The 23,061-nt window shown below is 50.8% G+C and overlaps 1 protein-coding gene across 3 annotated transcripts in view; it reads left to right on the top strand.

Annotated features, from left to right (window-relative positions):
• LOC122388317 (furin-like protease 1) overlaps nt 1-23,061 on the top strand; it is a 74,941-nt gene that overhangs the window by 14,380 nt on the left and 37,500 nt on the right. For all 3 annotated transcript variants that reach the window (XM_043379289.1, XM_043379291.1, XM_043379290.1), the window contains exons 3-4: nt 4,714-4,812; nt 19,356-19,520. In XM_043379289.1, the coding sequence (XP_043235224.1) occupies nt 4,714-4,812; nt 19,356-19,520 (264 nt within the window). The remainder of the gene's footprint in view (nt 1-4,713; nt 4,813-19,355; nt 19,521-23,061) is intronic.

Raw genomic sequence — 23,061 nt, 5'->3', positions numbered from 1 at the left:
CCACTGAGTTCAATATGTTCTGTGTCTGTCGGGACGCGGAGCTTGGGTGGCTTCCCATTGGCGTCATCTCATTCGGTCGCCACTCGTCTCCGTTCGTTTCCTATTCTCCCCTCACCCACTTCCAACCTACCGGGTGTGGACTGTGGACGGGACCCGGTGGCGCTCGTCCTGGCTCTCACAGCCACCGTCGAGTTTCGTGATCTGACTGTGACAAGACGGGTGAACCAGGTCGGTGGCGTCGCTAGGTTCCTTGGATGATCGACCGGAACGGATCGTTGTAGCCTGGATGCGGTGGTGGCACTGCGTGTTGGACGGCCGACTTGATATGCGCAGGGACCCTGCCTTAGGGTCAAGGTGTCGGGCCCAACATCTCCAAACAGCTGCAGTGGGCGCCAGCTCAGCGCGATGGCCCACCTCCGTTCAGGGTCTCAGTCAGGGTCAGTGCTGGTCTCAGCAGATGGGTGAGGCGGTCATGCTCTCCAGTCTCCGGTTCGGTTGTCGCCAGCATGAGAGCGTGGGTTTCAGTGCTGAGGGTGAGCGTAGGATGGCATGTCGTCGCCCACGCCGGCAGATGTTTGAAACTCTGCTGCGTACGACTTACCAGCTGTCATGCCGTACTGTCTGACCGGCCTCCTCATGCTGGCTCTGATCGCGGACGGTCGTCGACCGAATGTCCGTAGAACAGTCGTACTCTGGTCGGATGTGAACCGGGGGCGGCATTGATATTGCAATCGGCGCGCGTGGGATGACGTGCAGAGTGCTGAATTGATTTGATTTAGGATTGGATTTCAAGTGGAGAGCATGCATAACACCATTAGGAGCTGACAGGAGTCGGATGGCCCTCACACGGGCTTGGTGACAGCACATCTGTAATTAATGTCACCACTGTCGTATCTCGTTACTTCATCTATAATTAGGCTGCACATACCCGTTGATGATACGCTAAATAAATAAATAATGCTAAACTAAGGCATACTCCGGACTGAGAATCACAGCGGAAGTTGCTGGACTTTCGATCCTGCAGCAGCACCCATCTCAGCCTCCGTCGACCCGCCTCGGCGCGCGCGTTTGGCTGGCCTTGCTGCGGCCGTGGCCATGGCGGCGCGGCGGACGGCGGCCCGTGAGCCCCTCACCGCGCGGTGGGAGCGGGCTGCGTGCCGCCGTGACCTTGGCCCTGGCACACGGACACCACGCCGCCCCAAAAAACAGCCCGGGCCGTCGCCGGCCCCCGTGCGGTGCCGTCGGACCACGCCGAGCACCGACCTCTGCCAAGGGTCACTGGAAGACGCCGTTGGTGGGGGAAGCGTTGGTGCGTTGCATTTGTTAGCGCTGATTAGTGACAGTCAGACAGATTGGCTAAGCAGTGGTGCATGTTTGTTTGAAGGTGTTTGTTTTAGTGGACTTATTATGGCTAATGAGGGGTCGTGTAAACCTTGATTATAAGTCATCTTGTATCTCTACTCAAAAGCACCTCATCAGATGAAATGTTGTTTATTTGCATGGACTCAGCCCTCAGGCATGCACAACTGCTTGAAGTTCTATCACCTGGCGTCTTGGGTTCATTGCTCTCTGGGAAGAAATGAAAGACGTGTTAATAGACGGTAGACCACGAAAATATCGTCCCTCAGATGCTTCTGCAGATGCTTCTTGTATTATCATATGCTTCTGTTATCATTAACAATGGTTTGTGAGTGGCGATCCGCCACCAGGTGCCCGATAACCGTATCCTTCATTCCATCTGACTAGGCCTGACATTTGACTTTTTTCAATGCCTTCTGTGACGTAAGCAGCTTTCTGTTAGCTATCAAAACATTGCTTGCAGACAAAATAGGACACTGCCTCTATTTTCCCCAACTCATCGATCGTTGCGTTCCATCACGCCATAAAGCACAGTATCGCGCCAGTCAGTCGCAGGCCGCCCAACGGCCTGAAACTGGGTACTGTTATCGTGACTCGGCTGTCCTACTAGTGACGTCATACGGTGGGCTGGCCAGTGACGTCACAGCAGCCCAGCTGACGGTACCAAGGCTGCTGCAGTGCTCCGGACGGCGGACCTCCCTGCCGTGACTGTGCGTGCCTCAGTCGGTCAAGGCCGATGTTGTTTCCTCAAGACATGGCTCACCTTCCTCCGGCAACATCTCACCCGATACATAGCCCTTTGAGACTCTGTTGACCCCAGGGAAATGGGCGCAAAATGACCTAAGTAGTCGACGCGCCCTAAAGCCCCAATTAACAAACAAACAAACCAGTGAACCAGTGACGTCACGTCCGATGGATTTGCGGACTCCAGTGACGTCAGTTGGCTGATGGATGGTGTCGCGCCGTCTGCCGGGGGCGTATTGAGCCGATGGCTTGGCGCGGCTCGGCGCTGTTGATGGCCTCTGAATTGGTTGGTCTGTGTTTGTCCCGGAAACAGTCAACACGACGCCCCCGCGATCGCATCACCTTGGTGCGACCTCAGCGGCGACGCGACCCAGTGACGTAGAGGCCGCGGTCCAGTGACGTAAAGACCGCGATCAGGGACGGATGTTGGTCGAAACAGGGGTTTCTGATTCGCAGGATGTGTGTTTTACTGACGTCAATGAATTCAAAAGTCCGCGACTTCTTAGTGTCGCCGAGGCCGGAATGATTTCAACCTTCCGCTTGTGCGGTTCTGCATTGTATAATGAAACTACGCGTCTCCCCGGCTTTGCAAAATTCCGTTGAGATTGTTATGTAAGGCACGCCATCTAATACCAATTATCAGACATATTCTACTCTCGTGGAAATAATCTTGAAAAATGGCCTCTCGGCTCTCGCGAAAATGACCCAGATGCTCTCTTCACTTGAATAAGGCTCTAGAGACGCTTGTTTCGTTTTCGTTTTACGGTTTTACGGCATTTTACGTTTTACGGCATGAGCTTTGCGTTCCGAGGGAAAGACAGATGCGACTGCTTCGAGTCTATTGCCCGCCCCGACTCCGTACCGCCCTCTCTGGCACACCATCCTGGGAGACCCGATCTCCCGCGCGCTGGGCGGACGGCCGTGGATGTCGGCACGGGACGTCCGTTATGGTGTGGTATGCTCTCCCTCTATATCGGGTGCTTGGCGGCACGATGAGGCACCCTCACACATTCCGGTGGTTACCGGACGGCAAGTTTCCCGGTCGAGAGGGATAGCAATCAAGTAGACTGAATTCCTTTCTGTTTTCAGTTTGATTTGGCCAGTGGTTTCACCCTTGGATATCATGTCTCTTATGTTAATCCACATTAAAAATAGGAAGACGATCGACAGTTACTTCATCACGGGACTATTCAAAATTATAATAATGTCTCCAGCACATGTTATTCAATGATATGCATGATGTGCTATATTCCAAAGTTTATCTAATGAAATCTTAATTATTTCCATAATCTGGTCAAAAGCGGCGTGCCCTGCATTATTCATTGGGGGTCAATTTATGCAGTCCGGCCGGTTTGTTGAGCGGAGTTTGGGCTGGCTCATTATTCTCCCCAACTCTCGGCGACAGTTGGGCAGTGTGCGGCGGCTGTGTCCTCCCTCCCGTCCCCGAGGGTAGCATGTGCCGTTGGACGAGCTCCGGTCGCATCGGTAGTATTATTCCTTGTCTGAATATATCCTCAGGCCGCTACCTTCTGCCCAAAGTTATTTAGTTTTCCAAGTAAGCACAGCATTCACTTCGTGCCCCCAACATCCCGAAATTTCCGCCGGCTGCCCGCTGTGCCCTGAGGTCAGCGTGTGGGAGGGTAGCGGTCCCGGTGGCTCCTCGGGGGAGTACGTATTCGTATCAGATCCTGGCCAATCCGTCATCATCACTGCCAGTAGCTCCTCTGTTCGCCGCTCCCCGCTGATTAGATGAGCTCGTGTTGGGAGTGCGGCGCCGAGCTTATGCTCCCAGGCGATCACACCGCCCGGGGAAGAGGGCCAAGGAGGGACCGACTGAGCCCAGAGCCACCAATGCATCGTTAGGGCGATGTTGGTGCTATCAGCCCTTGGCTACCAGCGATGAGTGAGGAATGCAGATAAGATACAACTACTTAGGTATCTGCTTTGACGTCTTAGACGGCGGAAGCTTCAAGGACTCATGCTTGGTTACGTCCGTGTACTCACTATCATCATACACTCTACGTCAGACAAAGAACATTGTTTGCCAATGTTCTGATATTTGAGTGATGTGGGCAAAATGCCACGAATTCAATGTTCTCTTTTTGTTATTTGTCGCAACTCGCAGCGCGGGAGTTTTCGTTAATAATGCTGGGGTGTATCCATGATCCGCCGGTAACATGCTGTATTGGGAGTTGATATTTGTTACCGATGCCATGTTACCTTATGCAGTTGGTGCATGGTCGCGGTGCCACTGGTGCCTGCTGCCTACTCGTATTTTTGTCAGTCGCTTAGTTGCAACGCCACCTTGCCGCTCACAGTTGTCTGACACGTCGGTAGCTGCACCAGGAAACATTGCACCAATTGGGTGAGACGGACATGCAATGAGCTGGACCGGCCGGCTGCTGGACGCGTCTGGCTTGTCATTCGTTTGGCGCCTGACATCTGGTTAGGCGCCGTATCGCTCTCTCGTGTCTTGTTAGCGCCCAGACTCGCGTGTTATTTTAGTGGTGGGCGGAGACGTCATGATGGTGGGCTATGACACCTCCAATGCTGCTGCGAGTGGAAGTGTTTCTTTTTTATCCAACTGACGTGCTTTTCTGTCTGTTTCAGATTATAGGCGACTGTTACCTATTACGGCATCATGAAGTTAGAAAACGATCGCTATCATCTAGTCCTGTACATCATTCCTTGCTCAAAAGCGAAGATAAGGTAAGTTGATTTATGGTCTTCATGGAGACTGTATGTTTTATGTACTGCCTCACATTTTTAGGCGTAAGTGCGCGATACCTTGTCATAACACTTCACGATCCACTCACAGATAGTTTACAGGTTTGATATGACTTGGACTTTCAACCGATCATCTCCACTGTGAATGTTTGTCTGATTGGAGCCAGTTGAAGCTTGTTTCTGGTTTTCCCAGCGCTTTTTGAATATAGTGCCGTCATTACCTGACCCCGTCAGATGTGTGGATGGAGGCTGACGGTTTTCGTCAGTGGCTGCCACTGTGATCAGCGTCGTCCGTGACCCGTGACGAGCTGGGATGTCTGTCCAGAGTCACATGTCGTCTCTTCTCGCCACCCATCGTCAGCCGGCCCCGGCGTCGCCCAGCTGCTGGCTGGTCCTCGGCCGTGTCTGGGCACTGGGGAGAAGCTGTTTATCTAGGCAGATTCACTGAAATCCAGCCGTACAAGAGCTCTGGTCTGAATCGATCGGCGGCTGCTCCAAAGGCAGCCCGGCCTTCGTCCGCGCGCCGCACGCACCACTGCAGTGTCGTCCATGCATTCTTTTCCGGGAGAATGTTTGCTGGAGTATTCAGCTTACGTGACTTCTATTGCAGCTAGCACTGGAGCTGGTGCACCGTTCTATCCTGTAATGCAGTCATAACGACTCACTTTATCACTTTATAGCTCACTAAATACTTAATACAATTGTATTGTATTGTATTGTATTTACGATCATGGGCGATCCACACATGGCGTGGCGATTACTGCCCAACAGTTCCAAACAGTCTGCTCGTTACCATCATCGTTACCATCGTGGCCTGCCCAGCCCCTGCGCCGCTACCTAGACCAGCAAATGGAGGAGCCGTCCTTCATGAATCTGCCTAGGGCCTCCGCTGCGGAGGCAGACTTTGCAGTGACGCCATATGACGGAGGCCACATATTGGCGCCGCTAGGCTCCTGTATTTGAACTGCTCAAAATAGATCCGACGGACTTACCGTGGGCGAAAATAAGCGGCCCGGCGCTCGCCGTCCGGCCGCCGGCGTTACTTTGATCGCCACACGTGCTCAGGCTTCGGCTGAAAGGCTATTGGATTCGATTCCCATCAGATTGACGATGGCTGGATATTTTAAGATGGCCTTATAACGTGTCCACACTGGAGAATGATTGTTACTGGCTTTGGCAATGCCTTAGGCTTCTGGGTAGGTAGATGCGGGTATCTTGCACCGCATTGAATTGGCTGTTGAGTTAAATTTGACTGGTCGTCTTAGTGCGTCCCTGGTGGTCTCCCCTTTCCTCATTCCTCCCAGCCACACTATGTATAGTCGATTCAGATTCTGCTATCGGGTTAGCAGCAGTACGGCATGAACAGCCTTCTGAAGTCAGAGGCCAATTACGTGCCTGAGATTCCTCACGAATGTCTATTTTTTAGGGTAGTAGCATGCAAAACGTTTTCAATATAACAGCTAATACGGTATGCTTACACTACTTCGCGTGAGCTACCGACGCTGGTTTTCGTGAGGTTTGGTTGATAGGTTGACTCCTTTGCATGGTTTGCTCATAGAAGAACGAACATCCCAAATTCCAGTCTCCATTTAACGCAACTGAACCACCACTTTGTCAATTTACAGCGTTGTTCATCCACTTTCTCCGTTCCTCTGGGATGCTGTCGCCAACCGGTCCAACTCTGCCCTTTGTTGCTCTGGTCCCTTGGGGCCGCTGTATTTCGTGTGTTGCCGAGCAGTTCAGCGCCGCGGCGCTCTGAGGACACATCTGGCGCGCTGCGTGCAGTCGGCGGCGTTTATTGACGCACACACGGGCGCCAGTTTATCGTTGACTCGGAGCGCGTGTGCGCCGCCTTGTGACGTCACAGCGCGAGGTGGACGCCCCCGGGCGCCGATGACCTTGGTTGACCCCGGCCGCCGCCCGTCGCGGAGGGTGGAAGCGGGTGGTTGCCGCGCCGGTTGGCTGAAACAGTCACAGATGGACAGAGTGATGGGGCCGTGCCGGGCCTCCGCGCCGCCAAACGGTCGTCGGAGATGGACCGATGAGGTTGTGGCCGGTCATCGGTCAGCAGTGCTATCGGAGCGGCCGGAGCCGGCAGGCCGCCCCGAGATTCCCCGGAGAGTCCCGACGACCTCCGCCCACTCACCAGGTGTATCGCAAGATGGGGGGGGGGGGGCGTCTGATTACACAGTGTACGTGTACACGTTTATAAAAACTACACAGTGTACGTGTACGTGTCACGTCTGATTACAACGTGGCGCGTGGCGCCATTTCTCAGATCTCGAGTGTTTCTGAGTTCGCGCGGTGGCCAGCGCCCTCGATCAGGGCTTTCTGATGACATCCATCCGGTCTAGAACGAACAGCTTCCGGCGTCGGCTGGGCTTATTTCCTATACAGTGATCGAGCTCGAGGCGGCGCTCAGTTTGTGCTGGACCGGCCGACCTTCTGCCCTGCTCGGTCCGAAGACTCGGGGGCGGTGGGTCGGACGGCTACCCGGCTCGCCCGGGACCGTCTGCGGGTCATCGGCCCCGCACCGTCGCGGGTCGATCGGCGACGGTTCCGCCGCGGCCGACTGAATGAACCCGTTATCAGTGCCTGCTGACTGCGTTGGCCGTCCCCGCTGACTGTCCCGCTCCGGCCGCCTGCGTTGGGACCGCTTCCGGATGGGGCATTGCGTCTGGTATTTTACTCTTTCCTCATTCTTTGATGCTACTGTTTTGGTGAGTGGTGGAACGGTGGTGCTGGTGAATAATGCGCCGGTGATCCAAAAGAAACGGCACTTCGCTATGCTGGTTGGAGTGTAGGATCCTCCTCAGTATTTTTTCAATGAGGAATTGCTCCTGTGGGCGCAAAATGACCTTGTAGTCGGCGCGCCCTTAAGCCCCAATAAACAAACAAGAATTGCTCCTGTTTTCGTAGTCCAAGGATAAAATGACTCCTGGCTTGCGTCCAGGGAGTCTTCAATCGGTAAGTTCCCAAGTGGAACAAGGAGCGCAGAAAGGGACTGTCCTTTTGGGACCGTTCTCCCTATCGGCCTTCCACTACATTCCCGGGACGTTCAATCAATGGGGACGACCGATCGATCTTTAGACAACGGATGGGTTTCTTTGTGGATGTTGATGAAACTGTGGAAGGCGAACCTTTTGTTGAAAAATAAATGTGATGGGGAGGGAGAGACCACTGCTGACAATGGCTCCATTGATAGTAGAACTTTCGTTGCGCTCTTCATGGTTGGAAAGTCTTCATTCTGCGACGTATTTTCCTGACTCTTAAGCTTGCGCAAACCATTCATTGACGTTATATTTTGAGCTGCTTAGTTCTGGTTAAAACCCGCGCCCCGTAGGGGGGGGGCCGAAACGGCCCCCCCTTGTCCTTTTCCGTCAATATCTCCTAAACGGCTGGAGATATCGCCACCAAACTTTCAGGACCCCTCCGGGCATCAATTTTACACATTGTGACCAAAAATTTTTCCAGAGGCTATGATAGGTTGGCCACAAATGACGTCAGAATGACGTCATGTTCTGTCATTTTCGACCGAAAAAAGACCTTCGCGAGAAGACCTGTCAGGCCTACAGCTTTGAAGATACACAAAAATGATCAAGACAAAAAAGGTGTAGAATTAACAGGGCTACAAAACTGCTATCTCGGATTTTTGAAATTTTTGAGTTTTGACCCCCAAAAATAAAAAAAAACATTTTTTTGGGTATATTAGCCAAAAAATCCAAAACGTTTTGAGTTTCGAAAAAACCGGAATATATGTGATAGTACCTACCGTCTTCTATCTACATACCAAATTTCAGATCGATACCTCGTTTTTTGGCCAAGTTATAGCGAAAAAACTGTTCAAAAATGATGACGTCAAATTTTCAAACTCGATTTTTGGCAATTCTAGACCTCGTAGAGCAAAACAAAGACCACCATTAGACTCCCCGTGACGAGCTGCATGGAATCGATACCCATTTTGTGCAAAAATATCAACTTTGAAATTTGACCTAATTTGACCTGACCTTGACCTGACCTTTACCAAAACGTGACCTAGGCTGGCCCCAAAGGCTGCCTAACCTACATAATCGCATTTGTCATGTAAAATGGACCATAAAACATGTATCACACGACACTTTCATATTGTGACCCCCGGTGACCGACCTTGCTGTGACCTGACCTGGTATCAGTGACCTCAGATAGCAAAGGATGTGTTTGAGGAACAATGTACCATCGATGTTTTTCAATAAATTACCAATTTACTCGATTTCACAACACATTTCTTGAAATGCCTGTGAACGGTGAAAATCCGACCTTTGACCTTACCTGTGACGTCATCGGTTTGACCTAGGTCAATGAAATTTGGTCACAAGGTAGTTCCCAGGTGGGGCTATCGAACGCCGTTTGAATTTTGAAAATCGGCCGGTAACTTTTCGAGATCTAAGGGGGGGGCCGAAACGCCCCCCCCCCCCCCCCTACGGGTGGTAGGGTCCGCCGGTAGCCCTACGGGGCGCGGGTTGCGTATTTACAAATTGCAACCGAGCTCCGCCGTAGGGTATTTTATTTCCGCCGTAGTGTATTTCACTTGGGGGATTTTCTACCATACATCTGCCTGAGCTTAGGGTAATTACAATTTGTTGGCGACGTTCAAAAATGATGCACCTTTTTTCGCAGTATAGGATATCGCATGTGCGTATTTCTGCCTTTTTGGGTGCGCTTTTCCCTCCATCGGTTTTTCGTGAGTAACTCGCGTAAAAACCGTCCGATCGCGACGAAACTTTCAATACCCCCGATTTTATCAACTTTACACCTACCCTGAAAAATTCATGACCCTGACCCAAATGACCTTTGACCTGTGACCTGTTTCTCGAGACCATGTTTGGCCCGAATCGCGATTCGGCGTATGTCGGCTCGCATTAGCCGCGCGGTTGCTGTCTTCACGTGGTTTCAAGCGTTGAAACATGTGATATGATGCTGGTCCCATGCATTAGGGTGGGTGTCAAGGTCACCTGAAGGTCAGGTCAGCTCAATGACCTTTGATGACCTCGGTTCACTTTTTCGAGTTTTACATGTTTCTAGGCTAGTTTTTGGAGCTGATTTCGAATTTAGCAACCATTTGAACATAACAGGGGGTGTAACGAAATTATCCGGACACCTTTCTTCCCGCTGTAATTAAAAAGCAAAACAATCTGGTACTTTTTCTTTTAACCCGCGCCCCACTGGGGGGGGGGGCTATTTATAGCCCCCCCTCCCGTTTTTCTGCAATAACTTCCGAACCGCTTGACGTATCGACCCCAAACTTTCAGTACCTTCGGCTGCATCAATTTGACACCTTGTGTCAAAATTTGAACTTCGTACCTACCATAGGTCGGCCGGAAATGACGTCAGAGTGACGTCATGTTCGGCCGATTTCGACGCAAAACATTGAACCACGGCAATCACTCCCAAGAGCTCAGTTTTTAAGATAGATCCAATTTCTTTGCATGAGAGGACTCAGAATAGACTGGGCTATCAAACTGCTATCTCGGATTTTCGAAAATTTTAAAATTTCGAAAATTTCATATAATAAAATTCAAAATTTATATTTTTACATTTTTTTCAATTTTTTTTGACTTTTCGAAAAAACCGGAATATATGTGATAGAACGCATTATTATGACTAACTCTAGCAAGTTTTAGCTAAATATCTTCAAAAATGGCCAAGTTATACGCATTATTGCAAAAAATTAACAATTATTAATTTTTCAAATCAATTTTTTAGCACGAATTTGACATCAAACGCCAATATAAATAGCACCATCGTGTTCCTGAGCTCAAACTGCATCCAATAGACACCTTTTTTGTTGAAAAATTTGAACTTCAAAATTTGACCTTTTTTGACCTGAAAGTGACCTGACCTAAGCTAAATTCGACTCAAAATGACCTCGAATGACACAAACGACATCAAATTCGAAATCTTTGGCCTAAATGGACCATAAAACATGTGTCACGTGACCGACGCATGATATAATATTTTCTTGACCTGTGATGACCTGACCTTGACCTGAAAATTAAAGTACAAGTTTGGTACCCTCAGGGTATCTAGAGCATCTGTTCACGAGTGTGTGAACCAACAATGAGCCTGATCTGACTTGTAAGACGGCGGCCAGAGCCCAAAACGTGAACAAGCCAAAATGCTAATAATTTTTACTTTGACCTGACCTGTGACGTCATCGGTGACCTCGAGGTCAATGAAATTAGGTTTCGCCCGACAGTTTTTCCGGGGCTATCAGACGCCGTTTGAATTTTGACGATCGGCCCAGTAGTTTCGGAGTTAGGAGGGGGGGCTATGAATAGCCCCCCCCCCCCCCCCCAGTAGGGCGTGTTATACGCAGACCCCAGTGGGGCGCGGGTTAACTGAGCACGTAGCCACCTTTCATAAAAACACAGTGGCGAATGTTCTGGAGCATTTCAGCCAATGGATTCTCCAGCACACTGGCTTTGATGTGGACCAACGCCGTCTAAACCTGTGCCTGCGGTTGAGCGGTGCTTATGGCGGGTGGCTCTTCATACACCTCCTGCTGAACAAGAGCCCACAGGTTTTCGATTGAATTGGGATAGCGACTTTTTCCAAGTCATAAGCGTTAGCCCAGAATGATTGAAGGTTCTATCGGCATCACTTCCCGTTCTTTTAGGGACTTTTAAGTAGCGCGCCCGCCGCCGCCCCGCATGAAGACAGCGTGGCTTGAATCAGGCATCAGTGCGCGTTCAAAAACCGTGCCCTCCTATGCCGTCTGGTTGAGCGCCTCCAATCATTCATTGGCCAGTATGTTGCTCCGGTAATACTTGACGTTGATGGCGGTATTCTGTGACACTATGTCCTATTGGAGCATTGCTAAGCAGCTGAACATGCTTCAGATCTGGATATTACCCGGATGTTTGACGGCGGCGAAGGCCAGCAAGCAGCTGAACATGCTTCAGATCTGGATATTACCCGGATGTTTGACGGCGGCGAAGGCCAGCAAGTTCGAGCGGCTGGCCGCCCATACATGGCCGATTTGACGGTTCTATAATACAGCTCAAACGGCTTAGGCTACCCATCCAACCAGACCACCTCACCGTTATCTTTCTTCGACCAGTGGACGCGATCTGAAGTGAGGCGAAAGGTGGTGAACTGGTTGTTTTCCCGTCAGTGTCAGTTTCGTTGTCTTTTTCAGTTTGAAGGGCACTAGAACCAAGTTAAAGGGCGGGTAGCGGTGAACCATGATATGGGACCTCTTATTATCTGACTTGGTAAGAATTCGAGTCAATTGGCGGATTGATTGGTGCCGTTTCCTTGCCGCTATCTTGATGACTCTCCTCACCACTTGAAAAAGGGCGGCTTTTGTGGTCGCGACCGGGCTGAGTCTGCCACCGAAGTCCCAGCTTATTACGCCTCAGGCAGATGTGCAATTAGCTGCTGCTGATGTCCAGCTGCTGGCAGACCAGCTTCTGGCTCATGACGCCGTGGATGCCGCCATGCAATTTTACCACGAAAGGAGAGATTTATCCCTTTCTCGCAACTGCCTTAGACGAAAGTCGAAAACTACCATGTGAACCCGTCTGTGAATCGACTCCTACTCAGAGCAAGAGTAACATGACAAGGTCAGGTCACTGCTGAGCTGAAAACCGATAGCAGAGGCACGTATTCATCCAATATTCCCACTTCTAACCTCAGAAAGGATTAGGAAACTGTGCAAACAGATATGGCGAAAAAATGGATGTCCGGACAATTTCGTTACACCCTGTACTGAAGTAGTTTTGGTGCCTTCGTAACATGTTACGAAGCTGTCAGAGAAAAAAATTAGCGTTCTGCCCCTCCAACTTTTGCTGATTTGTAGAACTTCTTTGCTCAGCAAACCAATCTTGTTCGCATTGAGGAGCTTTGAAATGTCTGTGTAATTCATAATGTTAGTTCTGTAATTAAAAAAATTGATTCAGTGTTGCACATTATCTAACTTAACAACCGGGCATCGCAGGTTTGACGGCTTTTGCTCCACCACCTTCCCTGGAAAAGCTCCACCCTTGCCTATGGGGCAAAACATAAGGGACAAAAACACAAAACAAGACAGATAAAAAACAAAACAAAATTAACTCTTTACCTAAAGAAATTCAGGCTGGAGCAAAAACATAGGTAATAGGTATCTATGTCAAATTAGAATGAATGATTAAAATCAACCCGACCAGGGGCCGTATTCACGTCGACTTCGTAAGTCAATTTTCTTTCGTAAGTATAATTTGGTATTCATGTCGACACTTCTTAAGTTTTTTCTTACGAAATGTCTGGATATCTACAAAAATCGGTATTCACGTCAAAATTCGTAGGAATATCTTAAGAAATTCGTAAGAAGCGTTTGGTGCATTGACCTTTGCCTTAATCATTGAGATTTAGGGATCCTTCTTGTAGGGATTTACACAACTATCCATTGTATATAATTGATAGAGACAAGTAGAAAAACACGGAACAAATAGTGCATGGACGCGTTTCGATTATTAAATCTTAATCAGCATGACATACCCACAAAGAAAACAAGATATCTTGTTTTCTTTGTGGTTATGTCATGCTGATGAAGATTTAATAATCGAAACGCGTCCATGCACCATTTGTTCCGTGTTTTTCTACAACTATCCATGCATTTGTGCATTTCATTTTAGTGAAACCAGCAAGACGCCTTTTGGGGCGACAAACGAGCCAGCGCGCGAGTGAGCCCCCCACACATGCACTGTACAGAAGTGCGAGGGACTTCCAAATGTTCCAAAAATGCGCCACTGTTGAGTGTTGGGGGCGCCCCTCTTCTACTGGGCAAGCCCAACTTCTGCATGAGGTGCCTTATTTCTTGACATTGATGGACATGCACTTTTAGTGGATGGGTAATCACCTGCACCCCCATACATATAGAAAGTTACACCACTGGGGGGGGGGGGGGGTCCGTAAGACTCCCCAGCCTTTTGGCCGCTGATCGGCTTGGCCGCTGACCAAACTTGAGCGCAATCAGCCCAGCTGTTCTTGAGATGTAGAAGCGGCACCCTGCACGTGCGCACGTGTAAAATGGTTCAAACTGGATTTTACCCGGCACCCTCCGCACCGGTCCCTATAACCGTGTGCCAAGTTTGAGTGCAAACGGTCTAGGCGTTCTCGACATCTGGAAGCGACCCCTGCTCGTGCGCACGTGCAGTAGCACCTCAACCGTGACATATGACAACGCATTTCCCGGTAGGTGCCTACCCACATGACAAGTTTCAACACAATCGGGCCGGTAATTGCCGGTTTTGTAATAAGAACAAACGTGACACCTGTTTGTACTTTGCACGTGCAGCGGGTGGTCACTCACATGAATCAAGAATACCCGATGTTTAGTAGAAGGGCTACAGCTACCCTAAAAAAAATACCGCAAGTCAAACGTCCTAATGCAGTGGTTGCTGAGATATAAGCCCACTTTAAGAAATTGGTAGTCTCAAAAGCGCTACTTCTGCAAAACAGCTTGGACGCCCTTGACTTCTCACGTGGCACGTGCCACGATGGTCAATTAGATGCATCAAGATAGTAAATTGCGGGTTAGAAGGGATGGGGCAGCCCAACAAAAAGACCACAGGTCAATCAGTCCAGCGGTTGATGAGATATAGGCCTCCAAAAGCATTACAGGCCGGGCCGGGCCGCTCATACTGATATTTTCCCGTTTTATTGAAAAGACTTCGCTTCACTCGCTCGCTGGTAATAATTTTGCTCAATAATAACAGCCATTCTTAGTCCAGACAACCGTTAGTGTCAATTCTTAAAATAATTCGTCATTTTATTCTTAGCCTACTGCACTGATTTATCGTTGCGTCAGTTTACGACAGCTCGGTGAGTATTCGTAAGTTCACCATACCGTTAACATTATGTTCTTACGAAAAACTTAAGAAATTCTTAAGATGACACGACGTGAATCGCACTTACGACATTCTTACGAGAATTCTTAAGAAAAGGTCGACGTGAATCGCAAACTGTCTACGACAATTTTTTTACTCGTAAGATATTTTTGCTGTCGACGTGAATACCAAATTTTCGTAAGAAGTAGGTCGTGCGTAAGAAAATTCTTACGAAAATAATCGACGTGAATACGGCCCCAGGCCTTATGGTCTGACCTGGTCCAAACCACATTACTTCGCCTAACTTAACCCAATTCAACCTAGCCTACCACAACACCTGCAGAGGTACCTTCCTGGAAAAATGACGCCCAGGGAGGTGACTGTCCAACTTATTGGAATACTACCATGATTGCTTGTCAAAATGTGTGTTATTATGCTCTTGTTTGACAAGTGATGTATGATAAATGTGATATTCAATAATTGTCTCCTGGCTGTTGACTGGAGTGATCAAAATATTCAAATAATCAGGGTACAATGCTGTGCATAGTGCACACTAATCATGTTGTTTTTGTGTAGGCCCTCTGTGCATTGTTTTGTGCACTGCTATGTGCACCTTAAGTAAAAAAGTGACTGGTGGACTGGTGGTACACTCGGGGGCAGATTGATGTTCTACAACTCTTTATCCACCGGGTTCCCATGGCTCAGCATTAGCAGCAGCCGCCTGGTACCGGTAGACTGTGCCGCTTCACTTACTTGTCAAGCGGCACAGCCTACCCACCCGTATGACACCGGTCTGGGTCGGTGGCTGGAAGGTGATGTGGGCCGCCTGTGACGTCAGCGCAGCGGTGAGGGCCGAGCCCGGAGGCATGGCTCGGGTCGGCGCGGCGCGGCGGCTGGCGAGGGCTGGGGAGTGAGGTGGGGTGGGAGCACGGACATCGCGCGGCTGAGCGAGTGTAGTTAACTTTCGCGTCTCAAGGCGCCAATTATTCTACCTAACAATTGTGCTAAAGCAGTTGTTAAAATGTCCTATCCCCAAGACAGCGCCTATCATCATACTTGCAATGCACATTACGACACACTTAAGCGTGGCAATGGGACAGCCGATAGAACTTATGTCACTCGTGCATCGAGGTGCGGAGCTATATTTTGTATAACATATTAGTATTAAGGCCTTGATTGAGCAGATTGGTGTCTATTGTTTCGCACGGCAATCGTCCAGAGACGTGGGAATTGGGGGTTATGAGTAGTGCCGCAGCCAACGCCCCAATTTAAAGCGATTATTACTGTAGCTCTAATGTGTGGTCGCAGCCCCCAATAGCAAACCGTTTCAACTATAGTAGGAGCCAAAAAGTCGGACACTCAGGGGGGTTCGAACCGGGCTTCTCCCACCGGCCAATTCACGACACGAGCGTTCATCCACTGAGCTACCGAGAATGGTCCCCATCTGCACAAAACAAAATGACATTCACCCGCTAACCGCCAATGACAGTATTGTGACATTTGATCGCGTTTGACCGCGGCGGATGGTCGCTGGTTTCGGCAGCTCAGTGGATACACGCTAGCGTCGTAGGGTGACCGGTTGGAGAAACCCGGTTCGAACCGTCCCAGGTGCGTGACTTATTTGTTTGGAACGGTTTGCTATTGGTGGCTGCGACCACACATTAGAGGAACAGTAAGAGTTGCTTAAAGTTGGGACGCCGCGCTATCCACAAACCCCAGTTCCCACGTCTCTGGACGATTGCTGTGCGAAATAATAGACACCAATGAGCTCAATCAAGGCCTTAATACTTATCTGTTAAAAACAATGTAGCTCCGCAACTCGATGCACGTGTGATATAAATTCTATCGGCTGTCCCAATGCCACGTTTAAGTGTGTCGTAATGTGCATGGCAAGTATGATGATAGGCGCTGTCTTGGGGATAGGACATTTTAACAACTGCTTTAGAACAACTGTTAGGTAGAATAATTGGCGCCTTGAGACGCGAAAGTTAACTACACTCGCTCAGCGATGGTCCGTGCTCCCACCCCACCTCACTCCCCAGCCCTCGCCAGCCGCCGCGCCGCGCCGACCCGAGCCATGCCTCCGGGCTCGGCCCTCACCGCTGCGCTGACGTCACAGGCGGCCCACATCGCCTTCCAGCCACCGACCCAGACCGGTCGCATACGGTGTGGGTAGGCTGTGCCGCTTGACAAGTAAGTGAAGCGGCACAGTCTACCGGTACCAGGCGGCTGCTGCCAATGCTGAGCCATAGGAACCCGGTGGATAAAGAGTTGTAGAACATCAATCTGCCCCCGAGTGTACATGACAAAAGGTTGTGCAACTGTGAAGTTCATGCCCTTGGTCTTGCTGGTGCCCAATGCCTATAGCTATAGCAGGATCAGTGAGGGTTGTAGACATGCTACATACATTGTGCATTGAAGATATTGGCACAAAGTTCATCCGTAATTACTATGCTTAACGCCTAATGTAAGAAGCAACATAAATGTCCAGATGATAAAGCTCTCTGGTCAACATCACACAAATTTATTGACATAGTTTGCAGGTGCATATTTACATTCATAGCAAATACTTTCAATTTGATTCAGAAACTAGGTGCTAGTAAGCTTGCATTTTTGTAGGTACAACAATGACCATATATTAAATCATAAAAAACCTCATGGCATTCATCACATACCTTTTTACCGAACAAGTACCTATCTGACAGCAATGATTCTATATTTTGTCCGCAATCCATCTATATCTCAACTGACACATTGAATTTGAAATACCCTAACAAAACCTATAACTGTACATAAGAAGAATGCAATACTACAAGAACTATGAATTTCTGAAGTTATTCTCACATACTGGAATGTTGAAACTCTACTTTTGTCGTCCGTTTCCACGTTTGATTGAGCCATCATATAGAACTGTTTTCGCTCTTCAGTCATAAGCTTTCGCACAAATCTTGAATTTTCACACATCATCTTGAACCATGCTCCAGTCTTTTCAACAATGTACTATGTAACATCAAAGCAATTTTGATTTGTTTCAACAGCTTCAGATCATGATAGGCTTGAGGTTTGTTACAAACCTCTACAAAATGTGTATCAATTCCCAAACTAAGTAATTGATCATATCAGTATTTGCAGTTTCCACACAATGTTTCATAATATTATTCTATGTTTATATAAAGAAACTCAAATAATCCACAAATTGTGTTCTTGAAACACTCCCACTTCAAGAATTCACAGCAATAACAGTACAAGTCCAGAAGCAAACAAACATTGCGCCAGATTTCGTATGAAACGCGCCATCATCCTGAAGTTTCTACCACAGACGGTAGTTCACCTGCAGCCGTAGTGCGAAAACCCCTGCCCACCTTACCCCACGGCGGAGCTCGGTTGCAATTTGTAAATACGCGCGCGGGTTAACGCATAACCTGTCAGCTCCAGCTAGTTGTACTTACTCTCGTCCGGTATATTTCGGAGTAACTACGTGCAATCGGCATCCGACCACTGACCAGCTAGTAACCCGGTTAGTTCAGGCTACTCATTCAATCGACGGACTGGCGACAGTTTTATTCTCTGGCCTGAAACAAGTTCAGAATAGTTCCAGCTACTCGTCTCCTCGCTCGAGATGTTATAGTCCGTTGGATGGTGTTGGGTCAGTTCTGGCTACTCTCCGGTGGCAGCGGCGGGCCTCAGGCGTTTCTCTGTACGCGGTATATTGTTGGGTCAGTCGGGCCGCGCAGTTCGCTTGACTGGCCATTCAGTCGACAGTTCTTGGAGTTGCCCTCCGGCGAACTCTGCTGCTGGCCGTACTTGCTCTCCAACGAATTGTGCTGTCGGGGGTCATTAGGAGGCGCTAGCCGCGTCACCGTGGACGCCATCCAGAGATGATGTGCAAAGCTGACCGGGTTTGTGAGTGGTGCGCTCACGTGGTCTTTCAAAAGCAGTCCTATGCTAAGCCAGTAAATATGGTGCATTGCACTCAATATGTTTTGGGATGGTGTAGCAGCGTGGAACTCGACCGATTCCACTGCTATCATGTTTACATCGGTCATAATGTTTTGCGAGGCCGCAAGATTGCGCTGGAGGAAATGCTGGCCGGCTATGTTTGCGCCTGATTCTGGGGTGCTTACGATTCTGGTCACGAATACGCTCCCTCGCCCTCCCCAGTCGTTTGGACGATAGTGTGGTATAGGTCATACCAGGCCGGGCGCCGGGGCCTCACTGCCGGAACAAGTCGACAGCGACCAAGTGCTGATGTAACCTAACCAGCGAGCTGATGATGTGGTTAGCTGGAGGCGTGATGAGCCGTTTTGCTGTGTATTTATCATACGCCGCCCATGGGAACTGATGACTGTTACGGACATGCCGTCATCACTTTTTTCTGCTGCATGGAAGTCGATTGCGCCGTCATTACACCTTTGCAACGGATGAGAGCAATCATTGGGGAAGTCATTGGGAGGAATGTCTGTCGTGTTGTTATGTCGCGTTGTCCTGTATAAATGTCTGATGGTCTTTGTCTGTATTGTGCAGCAGCTGAGGAGCATGCTACGTGCTCGATGGTGTGTTCGCTCACTTGGAATGACCGTGTGTTTTACTCGCCTCGCCGAATGACATATGAGACGATCTGTTCACTCGGTATGTCATATGTTCATTCTGACCCCATGTTTTCTCTCTCCCCATCAGGTGACATTTGTGGAGCAGCAGAAGGCCAAGCGGAGAGTGAAGCGGGACCATGTGGAGCCGACGCTGCGGCATCGGCGGAGAACGCGAGACGGCCGGCATCAGCGCGCGCCCATCTACCGGTCCACGTACCTCAACGACCCCAGCTGGCCGCGCATGTGGTACCTGGTGAGTACCGAGCCCCGAGCCTCCTTGAACCGGTGTTACAGTCAGTCGCCGCCGGGAGGGTGCGGTCAGAAAAATGTGCATGTTTGGGGATCTGATGAGTGTTGGACATCCATTGCACATCGCGGCTGGAGATTGCGCCTGCGATCCAAATAAATTCCTTTTAGATCTGTTTGGTAATAATGTTCGACTCCGACTTCGACTCGACTTCGTTCTCGAGTCTGAACGTGCGATATAGGTTCAATTTCGAGTAATAAAACGACAGCCGTGCAATCGAACGAGGCTGTATGCTGAGGTCTATTCCAATGTTATATTCAGCTGGCGTGACGAATTGTTCGGTCCGGTCGCGTGCGTGGTCTCCGTCAGTCGCGTTCGGCGCCGATCGTGTTCGACTGTCAATTGGTCTGCGCTGCAGGACCGCCGGACGGCTGAGGCCCAAGTCTCTGGCCCGACCTGTGCGGGCCGATCGGGGACCCGGCGCCGGCCCGGCCAGGGCTGATTTGTTCACTGTAAATCTGAGTATGTTGATCTGCGCAGCGCTGATAAGGAGGCCGAATTGCGTCCGGTCGGTGCGGCGTTATCTCGTCCGTGCTAACAGCCGAGCTCAACTCCCCACTCAGAGCACGATCCGATATACACATCTGCGGTCTTGGCATGTCTGGGTCATGTCATTATCAGATTGACGCCTAAATTAGCGACGATCGGACAGATAACGACCCGTAAAGTTTCCAGGATCGGGTCTTTTATCTACTGTTGAGTGTGAACATGTTTTGGATTGATTGGCAGGCGCCTCGTCGTTTGAATGGCCTGCTCGGTTTGAGTGTTTTCAGGATGATGTTTTCCTAGGAAACAAGGCTGTCGTATCGGTTTACCTTCGCGAGGATTGTTTGGGACATTCGGTATCGAATAGCGTTCAGGCGATATGTTATGATGTCCAACAGATCTGACGCAGTCGATCATGTATTTTAAGGCAAAGCAAGTAGTTCTCCGAGAAAGTCATACGAGCTGATAAATGACAGTCCCTGGAAAATGAGTTCTGTGTTTTTCAAATTATTGTTCATTTTAAATTTGAATTACTGTGGCACCTTTCATCCCCCACACTTCTCGGACGTAACCCCAGCATAAGAGTTCAACACGCACCCCATTGTGGCACGTGCAGGTCGCCTCATCAACACGTGCCATCCTGAGACGAGAACTCGAGCTGTCCTGGCGGTCGCCATCTGACAGTGGTCGTCGCTCCTGGAGCACCTTTGGATCGGATTGGCAATTGGAGCTACTGCGCTGGCAGTGACCCTGGGGCACCTCCGTCGCATGGACTGGCGACTGGAGCTGCCCTGGTGATCGCCATTCGATTCAGGTCGCCATTCCTGGGGCACCTCTTGGCCACATGGACCGGCGTTCGGAGCTATTAGTAAAGTAATCTCGGCTGGTGCTGCGCTGGTGGCGGCCCTGGCCGCCACCTGACCCTGGCCGGCCGACATTCCGGGCGGCGCGGGTCACAGATCACACGCCGCCGACGGCTGTGGTTTGACTGCGGTCTGTCCGCGGCTGTGGCGAGCCGCAGCGGCCGTCGTGCCGTGCCCAGGCTATGTTTCTTGGTGGGAGAGCGTGGGCGGCACTGGCAGACAATGCATTGGATGCTGGTGGTTTGAAGAGGAACGGTCGGCCACAGAGACGCGCGGACGAAGTATCTTTTGCCTGTCGTGTCCACGTTGACTCGCGGCCACCCTCCCCCATCCCAGCCCCACCATTTGGCACGGCGCACCGTCTGATGAGACCAGGATAGCTCGGCCGCCGGCTGCCGACGCGCCGGTGCCTCCGCTGTTGCCGATTGTGGCGCAGCCAGCACCGTTGTGATGCACTCCACGCGCCGTCGGCGGCGGATGGCGCAGCGTCCGCGCCGGAGCTGACGCGCTGACAGCCACTTCCGCCGGAAGGATGAGGCTTCCCGCTTGGCGGCGACGGCGGTTGCGGCATCTCTGAGGACGGGAGTAATGGGTGCACTGCTAGAGAGCGGCGGCCGTAGTAAAGGAAGTCTGTGTCTTGTTCGCAAACGCTACACAAAAATGACGACGCAATGAAAGGCAAATTCGTAGTGAACGAGGTAATTCGTCAAATGCTTCGTCCGAGGCAGATAGCGGTTACGGTAGTCTGCTTTTCTCCCAACCGGCGGGATCGGGTGGGTAGGAGCGCCAAGTGGGCCAGACCGACCCACCTGCTCGGGTTGACTGACTGGGGCTGCCTGTAGACGTGTAGACCTGTCAGGTCGGCCTGCAGTCCCGTCAACTGCCGGAATTGACACGGCCGACCGACTGCCGCTGTCTGCTTCACGCTCGGGAGCTCGGCCCCGATGATGGTAGGGTGTCACGCTCGGTGGGGGTCCGGAGTTCGGCGCCGTTGTCGACGCCCAGTGTAGCTGGTCGTGTATTGAAGAGATGGTGGGAGTAGATGATGGCGTTGGATATGGAGGTGGTGGTGAATGTGTCCTGCCCTCAACCCACCTTACTTTCCTCACTTCACCACACACTCACTTCAACTCACTCATTTCGCTCCATCTCACCTGACCCATGTGATCTCACCCCACCTTTCAACTCCTTTGGGGGAAGGGGTCAGGAACACCTTTCCCCTTCCCCAGCCCACCCCAGCCAGGCCCCCCGGGCCTGGCTGACCCTGTCCGACCGCACTTCCCGTCCGCCGGCCGTGCGCGAGGTTACGCCGGCGGTCTCGGCGTCTGCTATCCGCTCTCTGAACTGGGTCAGGGAGGCTCGCCGCTCGGCGATCAGCCGGTGGGCCGGTTCCTACCTGGTCACGGTCCCCGCGGCAGGTGCTGGCGTCATGGAATTCCGGTCGGCGCCGGGACTGGGTGACCAAGGTGACGGTGGGCTCCAGACTGACGGAAACGTTATGGTGAAACGAAATATGGTGGGGAATCGTGTGGAAATCGTTGTGGTGGAAACGAGCTATGGTGAGGAATCGTTGGGATGGGACGTGCTTTCGCAATGTGTTGGGCTTTCTTATGAGAACTGTCTGATCAAACATGCTTAGGGATGTGCGGTGCTCTTCGCAGTGTGTTGGGCTTTCTTATGAGAACTGTCTGATCAAACATGCTTACGCTTAGGGATGTGCGGTACCACAATGGGGTTTTCCTTGTTTGGGTCGCTACGGCCCAAGATTTCATCATCAATGTCAAGGCCTACAAACTTGACGCCGGTACGATCACCTCTCACTGCTCAGCTTTGCTGAGCCCTAACTTAACTGGTGCACTTGTTTGTCGGAGCTCCGGTCGAGCTGATGCACCCAGTATGCCACATTCCACACCTAACTGCCGCCCCCACCCGACTCCCCTGTGGGCGAGTGGCTGAGTCGGCGTCTGCCGGACCCCGTTTGGACCGGGCCGACTCAGCAGTACCGTCCTCTCCCCACCTGGTGACGTCACAGACTCTATGACGTCACTGTCTCGTCATGACTTCACATCGCGGCGCCCGCCCACGGAATGTCATAATGTGCAGTGTGGTTTGCAATATTGGCAGCGGGACAGCAGCTA

The sequence above is a fragment of the Amphibalanus amphitrite genome, unplaced genomic scaffold (genome assembly GCF_019059575.1).
Source record: "Amphibalanus amphitrite isolate SeventyFive unplaced genomic scaffold, NRLGWU_Aamphi_draft 000317F_arrow, whole genome shotgun sequence".
NCBI lineage: Eukaryota > Metazoa > Arthropoda > Thecostraca > Balanomorpha > Balanidae > Amphibalanus > Amphibalanus amphitrite.
Note: the sequence above shows the minus strand (reverse complement) of the source record. Positions and strands in the feature narration are given on the sequence as shown.